The 20,107-nt window shown below is 53.1% G+C and overlaps 1 protein-coding gene across 2 annotated transcripts in view; it reads left to right on the top strand.

Annotated features, from left to right (window-relative positions):
* Positions 1 to 20,107, top strand: part of skd (mediator complex subunit skuld) — a 77,315-nt gene that overhangs the window by 32,804 nt on the left and 24,404 nt on the right. Inside the window, exons 3-15 of one of the 2 annotated variants that reach the window (XM_089573999.1) lie at positions 8,298 to 8,382; positions 8,767 to 8,844; positions 9,025 to 9,185; positions 10,865 to 11,065; positions 11,424 to 11,946; positions 12,074 to 12,293; positions 13,499 to 13,798; positions 14,223 to 14,576; positions 15,488 to 15,630; positions 16,525 to 16,843; positions 18,139 to 18,405; positions 19,315 to 19,405; positions 19,892 to 20,061. In XM_089573999.1, the coding sequence (XP_089430125.1) occupies positions 8,298 to 8,382; positions 8,767 to 8,844; positions 9,025 to 9,185; positions 10,865 to 11,065; positions 11,424 to 11,946; positions 12,074 to 12,293; positions 13,499 to 13,798; positions 14,223 to 14,576; positions 15,488 to 15,630; positions 16,525 to 16,843; positions 18,139 to 18,405; positions 19,315 to 19,405; positions 19,892 to 20,061 (2,912 nt within the window). Of the gene's footprint in view, positions 1 to 8,297; positions 8,383 to 8,766; positions 8,845 to 9,024; positions 9,186 to 10,864; positions 11,066 to 11,423; positions 11,947 to 12,073; positions 12,294 to 13,498; positions 13,799 to 14,222; positions 14,577 to 15,487; positions 15,631 to 16,524; positions 16,844 to 18,138; positions 18,406 to 19,308; positions 19,406 to 19,891; positions 20,062 to 20,107 lie in introns of both variants that reach the window. The other variant, XM_089573998.1, reaches the window with a different exon arrangement.

Here is a 20,107-nt window from a genome sequence, read left to right as displayed (position 1 = left end):
TGCCAGAACAGAGTCCAGGTTGGACACTGCCCGAACACGTGCCACACTAGCGTGAAGATGCCTACACTTGCCAGTGGATAGACGTCTCGCTTTATAATGTGCACGGAGAGGATGCTAGGTCCCGCTTACACGCGAATGAGTTGCCGGCTAGAGGAAAACGTGCGGCATCGGTAACCTCGCAGGCGTAAGCAAGCCGTGCCTTGCGTTGGCTCAGCTTCTTTGAATGGCACCCAAGGATCGTGTCGCGCTCCCCCCCCCCCCCCCCCCCCCCCCCTTGCGGCGAGCGAGAGCGCGGAACTCGAGTAGTTAGGCAGCCTGATGTCGGAAAAGAAGGTCGCCACGAGAAGCGCGCCGTCGGTGTGTATGTGCGTACGCTCGCCGGGGAGCCGCTGCGAGGCGAGACGCGTCGTCGTCGCGGGCGAGGCAGTCGCGTGACGAGGACGCGTGCCGCCGCTCTCGGAAGCCGCCCTGTCGCGCGCCGCGGGGCTTCACTCTCCTTCCCTCCCTCCTCGTACGCGTCCCGCTGCTCGGTCGGCCTTGGCACCCGCCGCTTGCTTGCACGGCGCCCGTTTCGCGCGGTGCGCCGCAGGACGAGTGGAGGCTCGCGCTGCCGTCGGCAGCGCTGGACGCTCCCCCCCCCCCCCCCCCCTCCTTCCTCCTCCCGCCCGTGTAGTTTCGGCTCTGGAATAACTTTCCCGCACCTGTTAGGCAGATTGTCTCGAGAAATTTCCGGTCGCGACCCGCTTCATCAGCGCGCCCCCCGGTCATTGATTCGATTTTTTCGTCGTCGGCAGACATTTCCCGCCAGTAATGTCTGCCGCCTGAATCGACCTGCTCGCCGTGGAGGGAGGACCATTAACGCTCACCTCGACGAACGTGAACGTTGTGCGTGGGTTGATTAAACGTTTTCGCCGTCTCACTATAATGGCTCCTGTTCATGTCAAGATTGACGCCCTGTTGCATGCCGCTGTTTGATCGAATTCTCACTTCGACCGGCCCGGCTGTTAGCTGTTCGGTAAATGGGGCTCGTGTAGCGCGCGGGTAGCAGGGGGCGCATCTGACGGACGGCGCGGAGTCGCATCACCGCGGCCTCGCTACCCACCCCTCGTCTCTTCCTTTCAGCGTGAGCGGGGGCTGTCGCGCGACCTACTTTCTAGTGCTCCGCCCGCGGGCTTCCGTCTCCTCTGCCAAAATAAGACGGGGGGGGGGGGGGCACGTATGCCCTTTTGTCGCTGCCGTACGTGCCAGGACGCCTGTGTTCGAGCAGAGTCGCTGAATCGTACGAGATCGAGTCGCGGACCGTCCACCATCGCTGCTGGCACGCAGAGTCGGCGTCTCGGCGATGCGGGCCGTTCAGATGCTGGGGGCCTCTTCCTCCTCCTCCTCCTCTTCGTTCTGCTCGCGACGCCTGCTCGGTGCTTTGGGAGGCCCGCGTCGGCGCACCTGGCGACCTGCCGCCCTCTTGGCGGCCGTCTCTCTCTCTCTCCCTCTGCGGGCTGAAAGAAAAGAGCCGGCAGGGCCGTCTTTCACCCCCGTTTTCCTCACTCATGCATCCTTTCTATTCCGGACGGAGGGGGTCGCTGGGCGTGGTGTATTGACCGGTCGTGCAGCCGCCGCCGCCTGTGAGGTAACAAAAAAAAAAAGAGTGGGGCCTGTTCTCGTGCCTCCTGTATCCTCAAACTGGCTTCTTTCTCTGTGCGGTCCGCGGGGAAAAAGGAGAGCTCCGGCGGTGGCACCGGGAGTCTTTGGAACGAAAAAATAAAAGATGAGCAGTGCGCTCATTTCTCGCTAGTTGGGCGCAGTGTTGCCGCCGTTGCAAGGTCAGCGCGCAAGCTTTGCATTGCGGAGTGCCCCCAGGAGTCGTGGCCGGTTCTGTTTTTCCTGGAAGGGCGCGCCGACTTCGACGCGTGGCGCTTCGGGATCCTCGATGAAGGGTCGCTGCGCTGACAGGCCTGCGGAACGTCCGCCGTCGACCTAACGGTATACCGTGTGCCCTCCGCGAGCGGCTGCGCAGGTAGCGCAGGTCAGGTTGAACGGGCGGCCTCGGCGGATAATGGCCGCGGCAACGTTTGTTTCGGCGGGCTAGCGAGGGGATGATTACTCGCGGCTCTCACGCTAGCTCTTTGAAGCAGCCTGAGCCCTGGGCCGTAGCCACTGCGCTGCACGGAATCAGTGAGAGAGAGAGAGAAGGAAGACTGCGTAGTGGAGGTATGAAGGAGGGCGATGTGATCAGGTAAGGGTACGCGAGGACCGGCGCGGGGCGGCCTCACCCTTGGATCGGCGCGGAGAGGTGGAGAGAGAGTGAGGGGGTGCGATTCCTGCCGACCGGAAACGGGCCACTTTCTCCCCGCGATCCGTTCTCTGTTGTGTGTGCCGCGGAGGAATGCCGCCGTTCTCCCCCTCATCGGCGGTGCGTGGTGCGGTGGCCCGGCCTGCGCGCCGGTGGGCGTCGGGTGTGCTGTGGCCCCCCTCTCCTCCCGTGCCCGCGCTCACGTAGGCTTTCCGCGAGCACGCGGGTTTCGGAGTTGCCGACACGTTGTGTCGAGGGTTGCCGTGCGGTGGGGACGTTGCCTCAGCGCTGCTGGCGACCTAGGAACACTGGGAAAGAGGTCTGGCAGGCCTGGATGGGACTACTTTTTGTTTATTTACATGACTGTATGGCCAATGTCGAAAAAGCGGGAAATTAACACTTCAGAGATCACATAAACGCCGTTTCCAACCTCTGCTGAAAAGGTTGGAATGGAACCAAGACTGTTCCATTCAGCAATTGTTCGAATGAGACATGAAAAGTATTATTGCACTTGCGATATAATTCACATGAGGTCTTCCTACCTTGTGCTTGTCACTGACGCAATCGACCCCCCCCCCCCCCCCTCCCCTTTGATGGTAGTTAGTGGGCTTGAGTACAAATGAGTAGCAACCAAAGCGTGGAATGTTCACTGCCGATCGTGTGTGCACCGTTCGTATTAGTTGGTTGGACGGACGTGGCTCGGCGCGTTCCCACTGGCGCCGCGCGTCACGCACCGCGCGCGGCCGCGGTACGCGCGCCCCCTCCCCTCTCTCTTGCTCCGGAGGGGCGGCGCCCCCCATCCTTCTGCGCGTCTTTCACCGGCGCCGCGGCTGGGGAATACCCCCCTCCCGTTCCGCGGAGGAGCGAGCCAGCCGGCCGAGTTCATTGAGCCTGGTCCTTCCTGAGGGCGGGCTGCTGCCGCCGCCGCTTTTCGGCGCCGCGACTCGTGCCTCCTCCTCCCCCTCCGCGTGGCCTGCTGCTGTTGGCGACAGGACCGATCGCCGGCCGGCCCGTGCTTCAGGCCGCGGAGCGGAGAGAGGGGTGGGGGGCGGCGGCCACGACATCGCGAACTGTCCCCTCCTCGGGCTGCCGCACTGGTGGCCGACGTGTTGTTTGACCGCCGTCGCCAAGTCGTGCCGAGCAGGTTCGGCGCGTCTCTCTTTTTCGAGCCCCACTCCCTCCGTCCTGGACGCGGGGCGGCGCTCTGGAAGGGCACTGACCCAGTGCGGTGGGGGTGCGATCGCGGCCGATACGTGCGCGCGTTTTCGCTCCGGGGACCCGCGTGTGCGCGCCCCTTCCTCGCGACACCGACCGGCGGTCTTGTATCGTTTCGATGACGCCCGAGGTTTTAGCCCCGGTTTTACCGAGCGGAGGGCTCCACGCGTCCGAGGACAAGTTGCGGGATGCGTCGACCTCACCGGCGAAGGGGGGCCTCCCTGCCCGCGCGCGCGGTCTTCGCCCGGAGAGCGGCGCGCGTGTGGCCGCGGGGTGAACGCACCGCGGGGCCCCTCGCCGGTCTCGCCCCACTGGCGCAAACGGGACCGCGCTTTCTTTTTTCCCGCCCGGTCGTCAACCCGACGGCCGCCTTTCCTTTTCGCTCGGCTCGTGCACTATGCCGGTGCTCTGCCCGACTTCAAGTGGGTCGGGCCCCATCGCGTCCGACGACGGTGGTGCCCTCGTGGGCGACGCGGAGTGCCGGCCTTCTATCGGTTGAGTCGTATTTGATAAGTTCGCTAGCCTGCCGCTCATTTCCAAGTTGAGCCCCCCATCACCTCGTTATCGTCGCCCTTTCCCGCCGAACTGCGTAATGGCTTGCGATCGGATGGCTGTAAGGAAGGATGAAATGTGACGCTGTCGTCGCGGCTTGCACGTTTGCACTTGCGTGTTGCTCCGGCCTGCGTAAGCGGGTTGCGCCACCTCCCACGCTGCCACCAGGCGTTATGGCTTTGAAAGAGGTGTTAGCATTGGGGCTCTGTGCCGTTAACGTGCGATTGAAATTGGTTTGAGAGCCTGATCGATGGAAACTTTTTGTGAGCCTGAGGGAACAAATCCGCGCACTTCGCTGCGCGTCATGTCAGTTCGCCGCTCGGGTGCGCAGCTTTACACTCTGCGTCACCGAAATGATTGCAGTGGCTCGGGCTTGCGTTGTTTAGTAGTCCATTCGAACTCGTCGTCCTCACTATCTGTCGATGTGGTTTCTTCGTGTGGCAAACGTGTTCTGCCGATTTGCCAGTAAAGTTTTCTCTGGGACTTGAGGCGGGTTCCCCCCCAGGTTTCCCCTGAATTGTGCTTCTTCAAAAGGTGGCTGTGACGGCGACTTTTTTTTTTTTTTTTTTTTGATCCACGCATTGCTCCTGATCGCAGCTGAGGCGTGGAAGGGGCCGGCGCTCGCTCGCGAATGGGGGAGGGGAGGACGTGTGCGCCTCGGGGGATGCCTGCATGCGGCGCTGCCGTGGAAAAGTCGACCGCGCGGAGTGACCCACATCCGAGCGTACCCGCGTGCGACCGGGGACTGAGGGCCGGCGCCGCTACACTCTGACTGCGCAAGCTGGCGTGTGGTCGTTGGTGCGTCTTGTCTGAAGGTTCAGTCTTTGTGACAGTGGGCGTGCGGGAACAGCACAGCCTCCAGGACAGATTTGAGCGAACGGTTGTCACCCGGCCTCGTCACGTGGGCATTCCGTCTGCTTTCGCATTGCGGTGCTCCCGTAACCGTGACACCGCTCGGTGGTAGTAGTCTCGGCGCCGTGTCGCCGCCGTGCAAAAAAGGGCGTCTTCGCGGCCTCCGGCGGTCGATAGCCGGAGAGGTGTGTGCGTGCGCGCGCGCGCGCGCGCTCGGTGCCTCGGCTGGCGGCGAGAGGGAGCGCACCGCTGCTTCTTCCGCGTGCACCGATTGTGGTCGTTTCCGGGTCCGCGGCGGGAGGAGCCGCCACCGCCGCCCCCCCATCATCCTACGTTCGTGCGCCTGTGGGCTCGGGCCCCTGCTAGGGGTACCCCGCCCTCCCTTTCCTTTTGCGCCGGCTGTTGTGGATGCTCCGGGTCGCGTTGCTCAACACACTCGAGTGAAAAAACAAAAGGCAGCTCCTTTGTGACAGCGCCACTTGTGACCGGTGCACGGCGCTCCTTAGCACCATACGTAGAGGTTCTAAAATGGAGTTCAGCCGTCACTGTCACCCTTCTTCGTAGTGCAGGCGTCACCTTTCTACTCTCGACTCCCTTTTTCTCCCTTGAACCCAATGGCCCTTGGTCGGGGAGTGGACCACGCACTGTCATTCGTCTTTTCAGTAACATCGCATCTCTATTTCCTTTTGCGGGAGGTTCGGTTTGCGTCAGCCGCTAAAGGATGGCCTTGAGACCTTGTTGCGCGGGAGAAGGCGGCCCTCAAATCCCGCTGTTCCTCAGGCGCGCGCCTCTTTCGGGGGCTTCGACACCGCGATTGCGTCGTCGTCCCGTTTCGTAACCGTGGCCGGAGGGGCGCGGCGAAATCAAGCAAGAGCGCCGGGCTCGTTCGGCCCGATGGGGAGCGCGGACGAGAGCGAAGCGCGGCGCAACAGCGGGGCCGAATCAATCGATGCGTGGAGAGCGCGCGCGGGCATTTGCCTGCTGCGCACCGCGAAACGGCGGCGGCAAGCAGTCGGTCGGTCGTTCGTTCCAGGGAGTGCTGGGAAAGGGGGGGGGAGCATTTTCACCCCCGCGCGCGGGAGACTCCAGGGCGCTGGCGCGGGGCCGAAAGGAGTCGGGCCGGGGAGGAGGCGTGTCGCGTCACGTGAGCCCCCTCCCCGCGCCGCGCAGGCGTCGGCGACCGCGGGCGCGCGCTCGTGTGGCTCGGATGTCGCCTCGCCGATCGCGCGTGGGAAGGGGAGCGCGAGCGAGCCCGAAATTAGTCCGGCATCGCCCTCTTGCAGCATCCTATCCCTTTCGGCCCAGCCGATTTCGTTGCTTCTAAACGCAAGCGTGGTCTTGCGTAGTGTTGTTGCAGTTCGTCGTTCAGTGAGCTGAAATGGTCGTGGGTGTTTGAAGACCAGGAGAAATTTTGCGTCGGAAAAGATTTTTGCTGTGCTGCTAAGAAACTTGGTATGGGTTCATCCGAATAAACAGTGACGAAAGCAGATGGAGTGTCATAAGGTGTGTGCAGAATAAGAATACTTATATTTATAAGGTGTGTGCAGGTGTGTGAATACTTATAAGGTGTGTGCAGAATAAGAATACTTATATTGAATTTTTATCGCAAGTGCATTTAACAAAGCTGAAGACTGCCTTCTTCACGAATCATGGCGGGCCCCACATAAGCCAGATGTTTCGTTTTCACCCAACCTCTTATCGCAGGCTGAAAAGTGGTCGGCCCCCATTTGTAGAGAAAAGTTTGGGCTGTATTACTGCGTTAACGCTTTTAGACCACAGCCCTTAGGCGGCCATTCCGCTTCGGCATTGTCGGCGTAACATTCCACCTGACAGCTTTCATGTGTAGGTGCGTGACGGGGGGCGTGTTGGCAGGTATTAGCAGAGCGAAACTCCACCTGCCACGATGAGAGTGGAGGGTGGTCAACCGGAAGGCGGCTGCCACAAGAGAATCCCGGAAGGTGGCTAGCAGCGTAGCACGCCACTTTGCAGCCGTGGCAGGTGGCTTGAAATGGCATGTGACGTGAAAATACCTGAAGAGCTGCGTTCAAATTTCGTGTTACTGTCAATCCTAATAGTCTGTCCACTTTTTCTTCTTTTTAACCTGGAGGTTAAGAGCAATAGGACTGCTGCCAGAGACATGGCTAGAGTTAAATAACCTGCTCACACAAAATTTTTTCCTTCCTTGTCATTTGCCTGAGTATACTAGTCGGATACAACTTTAGTGATGAAGCTGCGAATTCTTAAAGGGGAACCTTCCAGCAAATGGCCTCTACCAATTTTCATGACTTTGTGGTTTATCCGCTAACTCTACTTTGAAAAAAAATTCAGCAGGGATAAATCCACCATGCCGGGGGATTAAATATGGATTAGCTTGATCGCTGTGTAAATGAGAAGACACCATTGTCTGAAGAGCCTCCTTTGAGGGGGGTTTGCCACTTTGCTTTTAAGTTGTATCTGACTATTCAAAACATGAAAAAATGAGTACCTACCATTCTGTTTCAAAGGAAACGGTGGGCGTTATTTCTTGCTCAAAAGGGTTTTGTTTCGTTCATTATTTAGGCTATTTGTACCTGAAACACAGCTCAGTGAAATTCGTTTTCTTGTGGTACCATTACTAAAACTAAATATAGCATGTGCATAGTCTTGGGGGCTCCTAGCATTCCAGCCCTCCTACTAAAAAATCATTATTATTCTCGCTTCAGTGAGTGTAGTAAATTCTGTGGAGGGGTCATAAGGTCTTTCTCCTGTATGAAGTGTTGTCATGTTGTAGTGTGTGGCAACCATAAACTTCCGCATTCACCTGCTCTCCAGTGATATGTTATCCACCTGGCCACAGTGTTATCACTATCTCACCACATCCTCTTGGATAAGATGTACCTTTTTTAAGATATCATTTCAGCCAGTGGTGTTGCAGGAACCACTTCTGTCGTTTTCGCTGGAACGTAACTGGCTGGTGTGGTGAAATAAAGTAATGTACATTCATCAGATTTGGGGCAGTGCTTGGTAGATAACCATTTTACACTGGGGACTGTCTGCCTGTGGGTTTAATTAGTGTCGTACAGATTTTTGCATTCCTTTGGCAACCAAGGTCTTATGCTTGAAATGAAAGCATGCTTAAGAGCACACAAATCCAAAGGGAATAAATGAACTGACTCCCCGATTACTGGGACAGTCTGCTGTGATTCCATTGCTGAAGTAATGTCTAAAACAAAATCTTTTCATTTATTTTGTTTTGTACAGTGCTCTTGGTTATGTGTGAACATAGGGCCCGTTTTTGGTTTCATCTTAATTATTTACAATTCTTAGTTTACTTCTTATACTGTAGACTCCTCATGCTGAAGTATTTACATGAAGTTTAACACACAACTCATATTTTTCCTCTTTACAGACACAGAACAAGGCAGCTGGGAAAATGGCCTCTCCTACGAGTGCCGCTCCCTATTGTTCAAGGCTCTGCACAACCTTATACAAAGGTGTGTTGGTGCTGTTTGTGGGATTGTTTGCTCTTGACACTGCACGTGCGACTTCCAGAGGCAGTCTCGTATAAGCTGCGCAAGAGTGATATCAGTTCGTGCAGAAAGTCTCGCTTGGGACACTAAGAAGCTCATTAACACATCTTGAGACTGCCTGTTCACTGTATCTTTGTGTTGAGACGCGCCCAAATGGCTTAAAATTTAGGTGGTAGGAAATTGGTCTCTCAACACAGCTTAATAATTTCAAACAGACGTGCTTTTTTTAATAAGCACTTCAGTTTTTAAAGAGTTAATGTCTTGCACCAAAAAAAGTTATGCGCCAGGCAGACGTGCTCAACATTCATGTGTCTTAACTGTGCTTCACCTTTTCCTGTGGACTTGCAGGTGCCTACTATCACGAGGCTTCACAAGGATGGGCAGGTGGTTCCTTCAGCCCTGCGATAGCGCTGACAAGGATAAGGGGTGAGCAGCTGCTCCTTGTGTTGTTCACAAAACAAGGCATGCCTCATTGAGGCCAGGAAAATCTTCTGTACATTCGTGGGGACTTCCTGTTTCCCTGTGTTCTAAAATGCTTATTTCTGGAGGTGTCGACTGAACTGCAGTCTGATTGTTGTTTGCCCATGCCACTCTCTTCACGTGCAGGGGTTCCAGTGCAACGCAGTTGACGTTTGCATTTCACTTCTTCGTGCACGGTGATAGCACTGTGTGTGCCAGTGTTGATGTGCGGCAACACCCGGCCATCCATCGTGTCTCCAGGCAGCACTTGCTAGCTGCACAGTCTGCTAGCCAGAGCCCATGTAAAGGTGAGCAGCGGCAGTGTGGCCTTGTTGTATCTTAGGGTTGTTGTCGGCATAGCAGGGCGAAACTTCTCTTGTAAGCATGAAATACAACTTATACCCCTGTCACACTAGCAAATTTAATGTCATTCGATTCGAATGACATTAGCATCTAATGTCATTAAACGACTGCTACACGGGAACATGTAATGTCATTAGGTTCAAATGACATTCGCCATCGAATGAGTTAGGGGAACTCATTCGCATTCGATCTCGAACCGAGTGCGTACTCTGGACACCAGATACGCAGCAGGAACAAGCGACGGGAAAAATATATTGTGCACACTGCCAAACTTAGAAAGTGCATTTATTTAGTTCTGCTAAAAAAAGTTAATGTTTGTGTGAATCTGTTTACACTAGAGGCTGCCATGGATAGCTGTTACTCTCGGTCTCAGCAGCCTACCGCAGCGGCCGAGCGTGAAGCAGCGTCTTTCCCGCGACCGTCGGTCATTTTGGGATGCGTGATTCTTGTTGGTTGGCGTGCCATGTTCGTTAAGCTCGAAGGTACTTAAAGACGTAACTAAGCAGTTCACCTTTAGGAAGACATTTCCAAGCTCCGCGCGTGTCCACGCGCCGCCATGTCAGCCATTTTGTTTGTTTACATTTATCGGATTTGTGGTTGACTTTGTACTTGGCTTGGCTTTTGATGGCTAAAGTGGTGCAGAATGGCCGGAAATAATATTTTAAGCTTATAATACGGCCCACAAATGTTCTCACCCACTTTTGAAACACTGCACAACAATTTCAAACATATTTTATGCGCGCTGATGTCGTTCAGTTCGACTATTTTTTTTCACTGATCGTCGATGCCATCATTTTCGAATGACATTATTTTTTTCCGTGTAGCACCGAAAGAGACCGAATGACATTCGATGCATCGAATGCCATTAGGTTCGAATGACATTAAATTTGCTAGAGTGACAGGGGTATTAGTGTGCTTGCTTCTTCTCTTCATTTACTGTGTAGGTGCAACTTCCATTTGATGTGTATTGCTTGCACATCGTTGCGTTTGCAAAAACTATCCCTTGCAAAAATTAACAGAGCCACCCAACAGAAAAGAAACTTCCATTTTATGACTTCTTTCCTTGTCAGGTGTGCAGTGATGTTGCAAGAATTTTTTTTTTATGTTGTTATGGTATGTGTGTTTTTTGTTGCTGCTGGCACAATGTCTTATCATTCTGCCTGGAGATAGTTATCTTGCACATGTTTCCTGGGCTCAGCTGGATTGTCTTCTAAAGATTGCGGGCTGCTGATTCTGCGGTGTTTAAAACTGCTTGTAACAATGTAAATATGTCATCCTGGAGATTTATTGTTGTGTTTTAAATGGTGTAGCCATTTTGACCCTGGTAACTGCCAGTTGTATGGGCTATTGCTATTGCTACTGCAGAGTTATTCTCTGTTCGTTTTGAAGGAATAGGCAGTTTTCTGCAAAGCCTTCGTCTACTTTCTTGCCTGCTTTGGCGTCAGCACTACGTAAAAACATATTCCCTGTGCCTTATAAAATCGTGTATCATTTTAGCTGCTAGCCTTTCAGATTTGGTGTGTGTTCGGTTGGGCCACAAGTCTTGCTACATTTGGTAGTGCAGGCACTAAGGGCGCAGTGACTTGACTTGTCTCTCTCTCCTTGCTTCTCTTTCGTGAAACAGTGATTCTGGGGCCCTTTGGTCTGGCTGGTGTGCTGACAGGCCAGGGTTTCAAAGAGACTGATGTGGCCACCCAGAGTTTATTGACTGAGTGGCACCAGTTCTACCCACTGCCACTCTTCACCTCTACTACCCACCGGGGCGACGCAACTCCCTCTAGCGGAGATGAAGAGCCTCTGCCGTGTGCCCTCGAGGTCATTGTGGGTAGGTGCCCTCCCAGAGCTCTCTCTCTCTCGTCTTCTTCCTTTTCCGCATTCTTCACTAGGTAGCTTCTTGTGTTTTGATGGAAATGCTTGCAGTGCTACTCTGATTGCCTCATTTCACGTTATAGTGCTGTCACTCTTTGTGGTCAGAACTGAGAGCCATGGCTTTGAAAGGGGGTTGGGTTATGAACACGCACAGTTAAAAGCTCCCAGAAGGAGATGGCAAGTAAGGTGATGTCGCCTAGCGCCCGAAGTGTTCTTTCACTCTTTTTTATTTCTCTCTCTCCCTCTGCATTTTTTGCTTGCATTCTGAGGTGAGTGGAAGGCTTAGTTGTTTCTTGTGCATTTCTCCCCGGCAGGTGGCGTCAAGCTGCGCTATCCCTCGGCCTATGTGTTTGTTGTGGAAACGGACGAAGTGGTGCCTGGGCAGCAGGCCGACCCGTCTCAGGGGGTCACTCCTGCGGCTCCGGCTGCCCCCTCAGTGGGAGGGCCTTACAGCAGCACAGTGGCGGGTGCTCACGGCAGTGCGCCTTCCCGTCCGCATGGTTTCCCTGCCGGTGCCAAGCCTGGCATTCCCCCTGGTCTGACTGCGGTCTTGACGCCTCCCACGTCACCATGTGAACCGGGCTACCTCCACGGAGCCATAGCGGCAGCCAGGAATGCTGGCAGTGCGACTGGGGCAGCTCAGTCTCAGCGACCGGTGCGGGTGGCTCCGCCCGATGTCCTGGGGGGACCCCACGCAGCATCCGTGGCGCTGGTAGCGCAGAAGGCCAAGGTGGCCACGTGGCAGGACTCTCTGCTGGCCAGGGCATGCGATGAAGAGGCCGGCGCCGGTTGGGAGTTTTGTGACCCTTGCGGGCAGACGCACTGCTTCTGCTTTCGGTGCGTAGTGCATTATGTTGTCTCCGTAGCAATGCCTCCCTTCATCATATTCCCCTGCACTGCTGCTTGCTTCAGTGCCCATTTTTTCCGCGACGTCATCAACTTAGAACAAACAAATGCCACACAGGTGCACTCGCACTGGTCGGCCAAGCTTGGCAGCCTTGTCGGCCGCTGGGAGCCTGGCCGCTCGGGGTCCATCCCCAAGCCCGTCAGGGGGTGCCAAGAAGCCGAGTGCCGACAAGAGCCCCGGACACTCTTCGCTGGCTGCCCAGACAAAGCCATCACGAGGTGCCACGGCCAGTAGTGCCCCCTCAACCCCATTCCATCGGCGCAGCCCTGTGCCAGGGGTATGTACTCTACTGCAGGGGACACACTGAGTCTGGTTGCACGGGATGCTTCGTAGCAGAAATACCGGACATTATGCTTTCATCCTGGCTTCATAGTGTTGACTTTTGAGGCTGTAGATTTGGACGCAAGTTTGGAACGGTTCGGATACTGTGGTATCATCTGATACCCTGTCAGGCTCATATGTGATTGTTGTGGTCTCTATGATAGCTGCAAAAGCTCTTCGTGAGGATTGCCCACTGTGCCCATGGCCTGCTGGCATTTAGCTTGTAATGTTAGTGAGCGGTATGCTAGATAAAAAATTGCTGGCAGTTTAGCATTGCTAACTGTGAAATATTATGCGAAAGCAGGCTTTTGCTGATTGACACCAACACCACGTACCTGAAAGTGCAATTGAAAGCGCGTTTACTTTCCCTTCGTTACTTGCGCACAGATGGAAGTTGATGAAGACGACAACGTGCAATGCTCAGCGTGAAAGTGTTGCAGTTTAACACGAGGCAAGATTGGCTGCAGCGACAGTGTAGTGCTTTCATGCAGTATCCACTCACAGCAATATTTAATTTATTTCTCCTAGTTGGCTAAGGTTACCCTCATGCAAGTCTCGGTTTATTTCTCGCTATTTCTTGCACTACTTGACTAACTATGGAGGCTTCACCACACACCAAAATTTTCCAGTTTATGGGGCCAATAGTGCTTTCACACTAAACGCAATTTGCCAGAAAGCCTAGTATGTCCTTGTGTTATATTATCACACTCACTTTGAGTTGCAATGCATGAGCTGTGGCAGCTCAGTCCACAAAAGTGGCGTGCGCCTAGAGGTGCTGAAAGTGGATGCATTCAGCCATTGATACAAGAAAACCACCGACTGGTTGTGTGAGCTGGGTGCTTTGTGTGAAGGTGTACTGTTTTACTACAAAGCAAAAAACGTCACTTCACTTGCTTTGGACACATGGAAAGTCATATTGAGCGCGATAATGCATGCTGCATCTTTTAGTACTTGTCAGAGCACCATCTCGTCGTGGCAGGCTTTAGCTTCAGCATTCATTTTGGATTTGAGAGAGAGAAGCTGTTTGATGAATGGCAGAAGACTTAGCTGGCATAGAAACAGCGCTGACGTGCTACTCAAGGCTGGGAGGGGGTTGTAGGATAGACTTGACAACTTGGCTGACGTGTGCTGCTGTGTCTGCTTGCACCTGTTTCCCACCAGGTGGACTATGAGGGTGCAGTGGCTCTAGTGTCTCGAGTAGCCAGTGGAGGCCTCCCCCAGTTGTCCCACCAGCCAGCGGTGGGCGGCCATCCGCCATCGGTGGGCTCGTGCTCCCATCCAGGCACGCCACTGCTGCTCAGTGAGGGGCCTGCCTCGCAGGCGTCTCAGGCAGACCCTGCCATGCCTACTTTGTCTCCACACCCGCCGCCAAGGGATGAGCCACGTCCTTCCCCAGCGCCAGGCGCAAGCCCTGCCCCATCGGCTGCAGAGCCAGCCAAGGATCGGCAGCCCGGGGAGCAGGTAAGCTCATGGAAGTGTTAAGGAATCTTGCCTTGTGGTTGTTTCACTACAGCCATGCATGTCCTTATTTAGTTGCGAAGGAGCATAATGGTTTGGTTGTGTAGAGATCTAAGTTCTTTTAATTAGTATTGAAACTGGCACTATTGTCTGGCACTGTTGTATTGTGCACACTGCTGCGATAATGGTTTATCTCCTCAGTGGAGCTGAAGCATTTAGTGCAGTATTAAGTTCTTCTAGATATGCTTTTACTTAGTGTTGTTTGTGGGCCATGGGCGATGCAGAAGTGCGCGACCTTGTATTGTAAGGGCCTCCGAACTAGCCCTTTTGGTGTCCTCGGTTCGGGGCCTCTTTAAGTGGAGGTGCTCTCAGCCTGAAGGGGAGCCACGTGGTATGGGGTTGAGTGACACAGCAATGACCCTTGCAGCTGCTGTCGCCATCGTCCTTGCTGGAGGTGAAGCCGCCCCTGGAAGCACCTCCTTCCTGTTCTCCCGGGGGCACTTCCCACCCATGGGGAGGGCCTGGCTCAGTTCCATCCTCGTCCGCGGCCACCCCGCTGGCCTCCTCCGGAGTCCACGCTCCGCCGTCAGTGGGTGCCGAGGAAATGCCGGGCACTCCCCTAGCGGCCCCCGGTGGCCCTGCCTCCCTGCCGCCGGGGACACCACTTGGGGGACCACCGGGGACTCCCGCTCCCCAGCTGCAGGCTCCCCCGACAACACCGGGGCCTCCTGCGCCTCAGCAACAGCCACCGGCTCAGCAGCCAGCACAGCAGCCGCAGCAGGTAACGCACTCGAGTTAAGGGGCAGTTCTTGGTGCTGAGCTGTTTGTGCTGGGTATGTGTCAGTTATTTCAGGCCGCGTAAAGTTGCTCGAGTGAAAATCTTCACATTTTAATGAGTCTGTGGGCACCTGATAGGGTTAGTATTTACAGGCAGGAACTGAGCCGAGTGGGTTAGCGAATGAATGTGAAGTTATTGATATCCTATATGAAAACAAGAAGAAGAAATGGACGTAGGCAAGGAATCCAATGCAGAGGGCAGGTAACCACTGGTCTGATGGGGTAATGGCATGAATTCCAAAATAAAGTAAACGTAGCAAGGAGAACGTAAAGGATTAAGCGAGCAGGTGAGATCACACACACTTGCAAGTACGAAGTGGCTGCAGCTGGTGAGCGACAAGGATAATTGGAGATGAATCAGAGCGGCCTTTGTCCTGCAGTAGGCATTGGTGGGCTGATGATGTATTCACTGGAGGGGGCAAGAATATTTAGGACGGGAACTAGGCTACAAGATAATGGTACAGGAAAGCAGACATGGACAGAGGTGCATGCGGTGGCAGGACCTTGTGATGCATAATGTGATACATGTGGCATGAGCTGAGCAAGAATAACAGTGGACCTTTGGGGCACTCATTTCTAATGAAGTGAATCTGGAACCCGGACTGCCCTCCTGATCTGCATTTTAAAGCTGCTTACCAGGTGTGGTATATGACCGTCTTGTCACACAAGCTACAGCAGTAGGTTGACATTTTTGTGTTGTGAAAAATGCACGTTTTGTCTTTTAAAATAACAGCCTGTGGTATTTGACAGAGAGGTAATTTGTTGAGTGCATTAGGTAAATCAACATAAGCCATTTGTGGGTTGCTGATGATGCCCTCTCAGTGTGTCTAATGGTGGAACTGTTGTCGATTGCAGCTAACGCCACAGCAGCAGCACCAAGGTTTGAAGCGGCCATGTCTTCCTGCTGTCGCTCATGAGGCTCTGATGGAAGCTGAGGCATTACTGCCGCTGGGAAGCAGCCTGTTGTATGATTACTCCACTGTTTACCTACCTGCATGGTGAGTGCCCCAACAAGAGTCCCTGTTTTGTTACGAAAGATGCAGGCATTGCTAACTTGACATAGCCACGGGCTGGGTACGGGGAAAACAAGCAGGTACAGTGCAGCTGTTTGCACCAAACAGTTGCATGTAATAGGCAGTCAACTTTTAATGATTTCAACTTGGAAGGGAAGCGAAAATTTGTTTGGATTACCTGGAGCCTTTCTGAAACACCTGATGGAGCAAAGCGTCAGTTTGAATAAATGGGTAGTTTGAGTGAATTACAAAGTCTTGACTCCATTTGATTGGTGCTTGTGGAAGGTGGAAAGAGGGGTTCGTGTCAAAACCTATGAGCTGCTGGTTCAGGTTATCATCCTTTGAATGCTTATGCACTTGCAGGCTGGTTTCTTTTTCCACAGCCAGTCGTGCAACTTGCTCATAACTCTGAGTAATTCAAACATGAATTGCATGGAGCCTTTTTATACACTTGACAGAGAACTGAAATGACATTTAGAATAAACCGGACGTTCGGATTAAGGGAGGATTGTATTTTAAAAGAGTTCACTGTATGATGTCTGCGTGCTATACAGCTGGGGTAAAAGTTATTAAACGGATTTCTGATGTGCCAGATCTGCACCTGAACTAAGAGCGACACTATAAATGGTAGGATGTGGATCAATTTTAAGGTGGGGATCCCTTTCTAATGAGCTATAACTTTTTTTTTTTATCATAAGTGGGACGACAACGGCGATTGCACAAACTTTGTGAAAAATGGCCAATGGCCGCGAAAGCACGAGACTCGCGCCTTGATCGCCTGTGGTCCCTTTCCGTTTCTTTTTTAAACGTCCATTGAAGTCTGGCTTCTCTGCACTGAATGCACAGGCTTTCCCTTGCTGAAGTTGACCTTCTTCGCAGGGACATACCCCCGTGCAAGCGACCCCACATGGGTGCTCCTCGGAGAACCAACCCCTGTGATCCATGGGGACTGTCCACATCTTGCCGGCAAGCAGAGCCAGCGGGGGACGGCGCCGTGGCCGCATGCGGTGCACAGGCAGGTGAAGCTGGGGGCACGCCCGGTGTTCCAAGTGCCCGTGACCCTTACGAGTTCCATGACGAAGCTGAAGAAGATCCTGCAGCAACTGCCACCGGCACAGCTGCCACCCCCGGCAGCCAGGCAGCTGCTTCTCAACAGGGTGGAACGCCCAACCAAGCTGCGGCTCCTGTTGTGGTCAAGGTGGGCTGGGCACTCGTCAAACTTTCTTGCCATGACCTGTGTACCTAGCTTGATTTCACGCCACGAAACCGGGCAGACACTCTGTATGCACTTCTGGAATGATTTTAAGGCAAAAGCCTTTAATGCCTCATCGTTGTCGACAGAAGGTTGTCAGCAGAGGTGTCACGCAGAGGTGGCAAAGTTTCTGTAATGATAAGAGTGTCAAATAAATATATGATTACTCTCAGTTGAAACTATACCAGTGCACATTGTGTTAAATATGGTAACCTACTCTCCGTGTCGGCTTTTTTATAGCATTTTCGGGCAAGATTACCGTAAAAACCCGCGTATAATACGGGGCTAAGTTTTAGAGACGCGAAATGGGAAAAAAAGTTTTACCCGCGTATAATACGAGTAACACAAGCTCATAGAAGACATTTATTCAAATTGCATCCCGCACTTCACTTCAATTACTTTGTTCTTCAGTAGCGCTTTCTTCAGACATTTCTTTGTCCGACAAATCATCCCAAATGTACTCATCTTCCGTGCCATCGAGGGCGTTCGAGATGCCGCACTTCTTAAGCCCGCTTCAGCCGCCCGGTTGGCGTCACTGCAGGCTCACCTGAGCGCATCCACTCTGCGTAGCACCGCCTGACTGCATCCTTGAACGGTTTGTTTACACAACCATCAAACGGCCGCGAAAGCTTTGTCGCATTCCGCTGCATGCGAAAAGGGCTTCTTTCTGTTGTGGCCATCCACGAATGCTTCCTTCGACGACACCAAACTGCCTCCCGGCCGCACCGTTGCCGATGTTCTCCGCAGCCAAAATCGCTTGAAAGTAGCCGAGTACTGTTTTCGAGACCGTGACATCGGGCTCTCTAAAAGAATATCCACTTCACGAAGCGTGCCTTACATGCGAGCACGTGCGTTGTCAACAGGCGCACGGCACACCGCGACCCCCCGGCGCACCCAACGGATCAACAAAGAAACGACGTTGTGACGTCGTTTGTCCAGAGTAACGAAGCCAAGCCATAGCCACGCGCCAATAGCGAAGCCAAGCCGTAGCCACGCCGCAAAACCGAAACCAAAACTTCGAGCAACTTCGAAAATTTTTGTTCGGATCCGCAAATAGTACAAGGCGAAAATTTAGGACGCTAATTATGGGAAAAAAACCTCGTATTATACGCGGGTTTTTACGGTACTAGGCTCTCTTCGAAGTGTCTCTAAAACTGCTTATCTCTTTTCTCATGGCAGAAGCGAAAAAATAAAATGTTCCCTGATGAGCAAACCCTTGTTCACTGCATGTCTTGGCACAGGAGGAAGAAAAGGACAGTGTGCCCATGGAGGTCTCGGTAGCAGCAGCCGATGCAGCGCTGCCCTCTGCTGACTCGGCGGGTGTTCCCCATGCTGGCGGCATTGGAGAGCCCGCCACCCCTGGTTCTCAGGGCGACCTTGCTGCAGGGGGTTCTCCTCCCACACCGCGCCACCCTGGTTTCACGCGGGTCGAAGACCTCAAGGTGACGGACGATGACCTGGAGAACATCTTTGACACCTCCTCATCGGATGAGAGCAGTGATGACCCTGTAAGCAGTGCCAGCATTGTTGTGCTTCTGTTGCTGCATTCATTGTGTCGATGAGGACAGACAACTTGCTCACTTTGTGAAAGGTAATACACAGGGCAGTCCTTTTATATCTGCAAAACAGAAGAAATTCAATTTTAAACTTATTACGGTTGACCCTTGCTAATTTAAGAACTTGAAGGAGACTATCAATTTTTTATGGTTATTTGGAGAGTCAATTAACAGGACCCTTGTAGTGAACCTCGTGTTGACGGAAACAGAGTGTCAGTTCGCATAGTTTTATGCTAAAAAATTTTATCTTGGAAATGTCACGGCTAGTTGCATTTACCCCGCAATTAAAATGAGCCTTTGATTACATCGCACAACCGGCAGCCTAATAAGGTGCGCAATGCCTCTGAAAGACTGATTCGAAAAGACATGCACACCTTAGGGTGCTGATTAGCCATTTGATCGCAATGCACGCATCGCCCTTGTTGCACGTGTCACCTTGTTGCACGTGTCACCTTGTTGCACGTGTCACCTTGTTGCACGTGTCACCTTGTTGCACGTGTCACCTTGTTGCACGTGTCACAGTGCTGAAATAAGCAGTGCACCAACAAGTGTCAACCTGAATCAAAACTACGCTTGGCCACTGGTACATCACACATGTAAAGAGCACCATTAGTCAACTATATAGGAGTGTGTTATTATATGTTCTATCTACTTGCTGTAAACCCTGTTAAACAAAACAATGCTGCATAGGAGTCATGTTTTTGATAAGTAGACTCGGCGGTAGTTGTCTTTGTGTTGTGCTGTTATGAGGGCATTCATGGTGCTCCTTACTGCATTTTTTTTTGTTTGTTTAATGCTGGGGGGGCACGTGATGAAATAAGTGGAGCTTCTTGCTACAAGTAAGGTTCCTGTCAGTTCCAGGCCCCCTCTACGCCAAGTTCCACAAAGCCTCCAGGTGCCACAGACGAACCCATCACAAAGTCCAAAAACAGCACCACAGTCGGTATCTTGGGTAAGTTATTTTGCTTGGATGCCTGGAGGTTTTTTTTTTTTTTTTTTTTTTTTACCCCTCAGGACTTGCAGTGAAGTCAGGCTCAGAGCAGGTAACCTTGAATCTTGTGCAGAGTGGACTGACTGCACTGATCCGAAGTGTCATCGAGTAGTGAAAGAACTGGAGGAAGTGACAGCACATTATGCACCTGTCATGCACTAAAACGAGTGTCAAATGCAAGGGGTGCATTTGAGTTCGTCGTAAAGTAACTTTCTGTGCTGGTGGTGTTATGCAAGAGAGACAGGCTGCATGTTAATGGCTCTGTTTCATGAAAAGGTAAAAGCATAAATTCGGGGAAGATTCTTCTTCCACTTTTGAATGAATTCGTCCCACTGCTATAAGACATGTAAGCAGTGTACATCATGGATTCTGGAGGAGAGAAAGAAACGAGTGTAGGGTCATTTTTTTATGACTGTATAACTCATGCTCGTTTCACTTCACGCGCAGGGACGGCAGAGTTGATCCGCATGTTTCCAACACCTCCGTCACTGGAGCACAATGCTGCTCCGTCCCCATCATGCCCTGGTGCTGGGACAGACTTGCCGCTTGGCGACGCTGGCGACAGGACGCTGGACCCCTACGGCAACTGCGCCAGCCCTGGCTTTGACGGCGCCAAGGTCAGTCTCTCCATCCCTTGTGAGGCTCACTGTGCGTGCTTAGCAC

Source organism: Amblyomma mixtum, chromosome 2, assembly GCF_055824585.1.
Source record: "Amblyomma mixtum isolate Tamu chromosome 2, ASM5582458v1, whole genome shotgun sequence".
Taxonomy (NCBI): domain Eukaryota; kingdom Metazoa; phylum Arthropoda; class Arachnida; order Ixodida; family Ixodidae; genus Amblyomma; species Amblyomma mixtum.
Note: the sequence above shows the minus strand (reverse complement) of the source record. Positions and strands in the feature narration are given on the sequence as shown.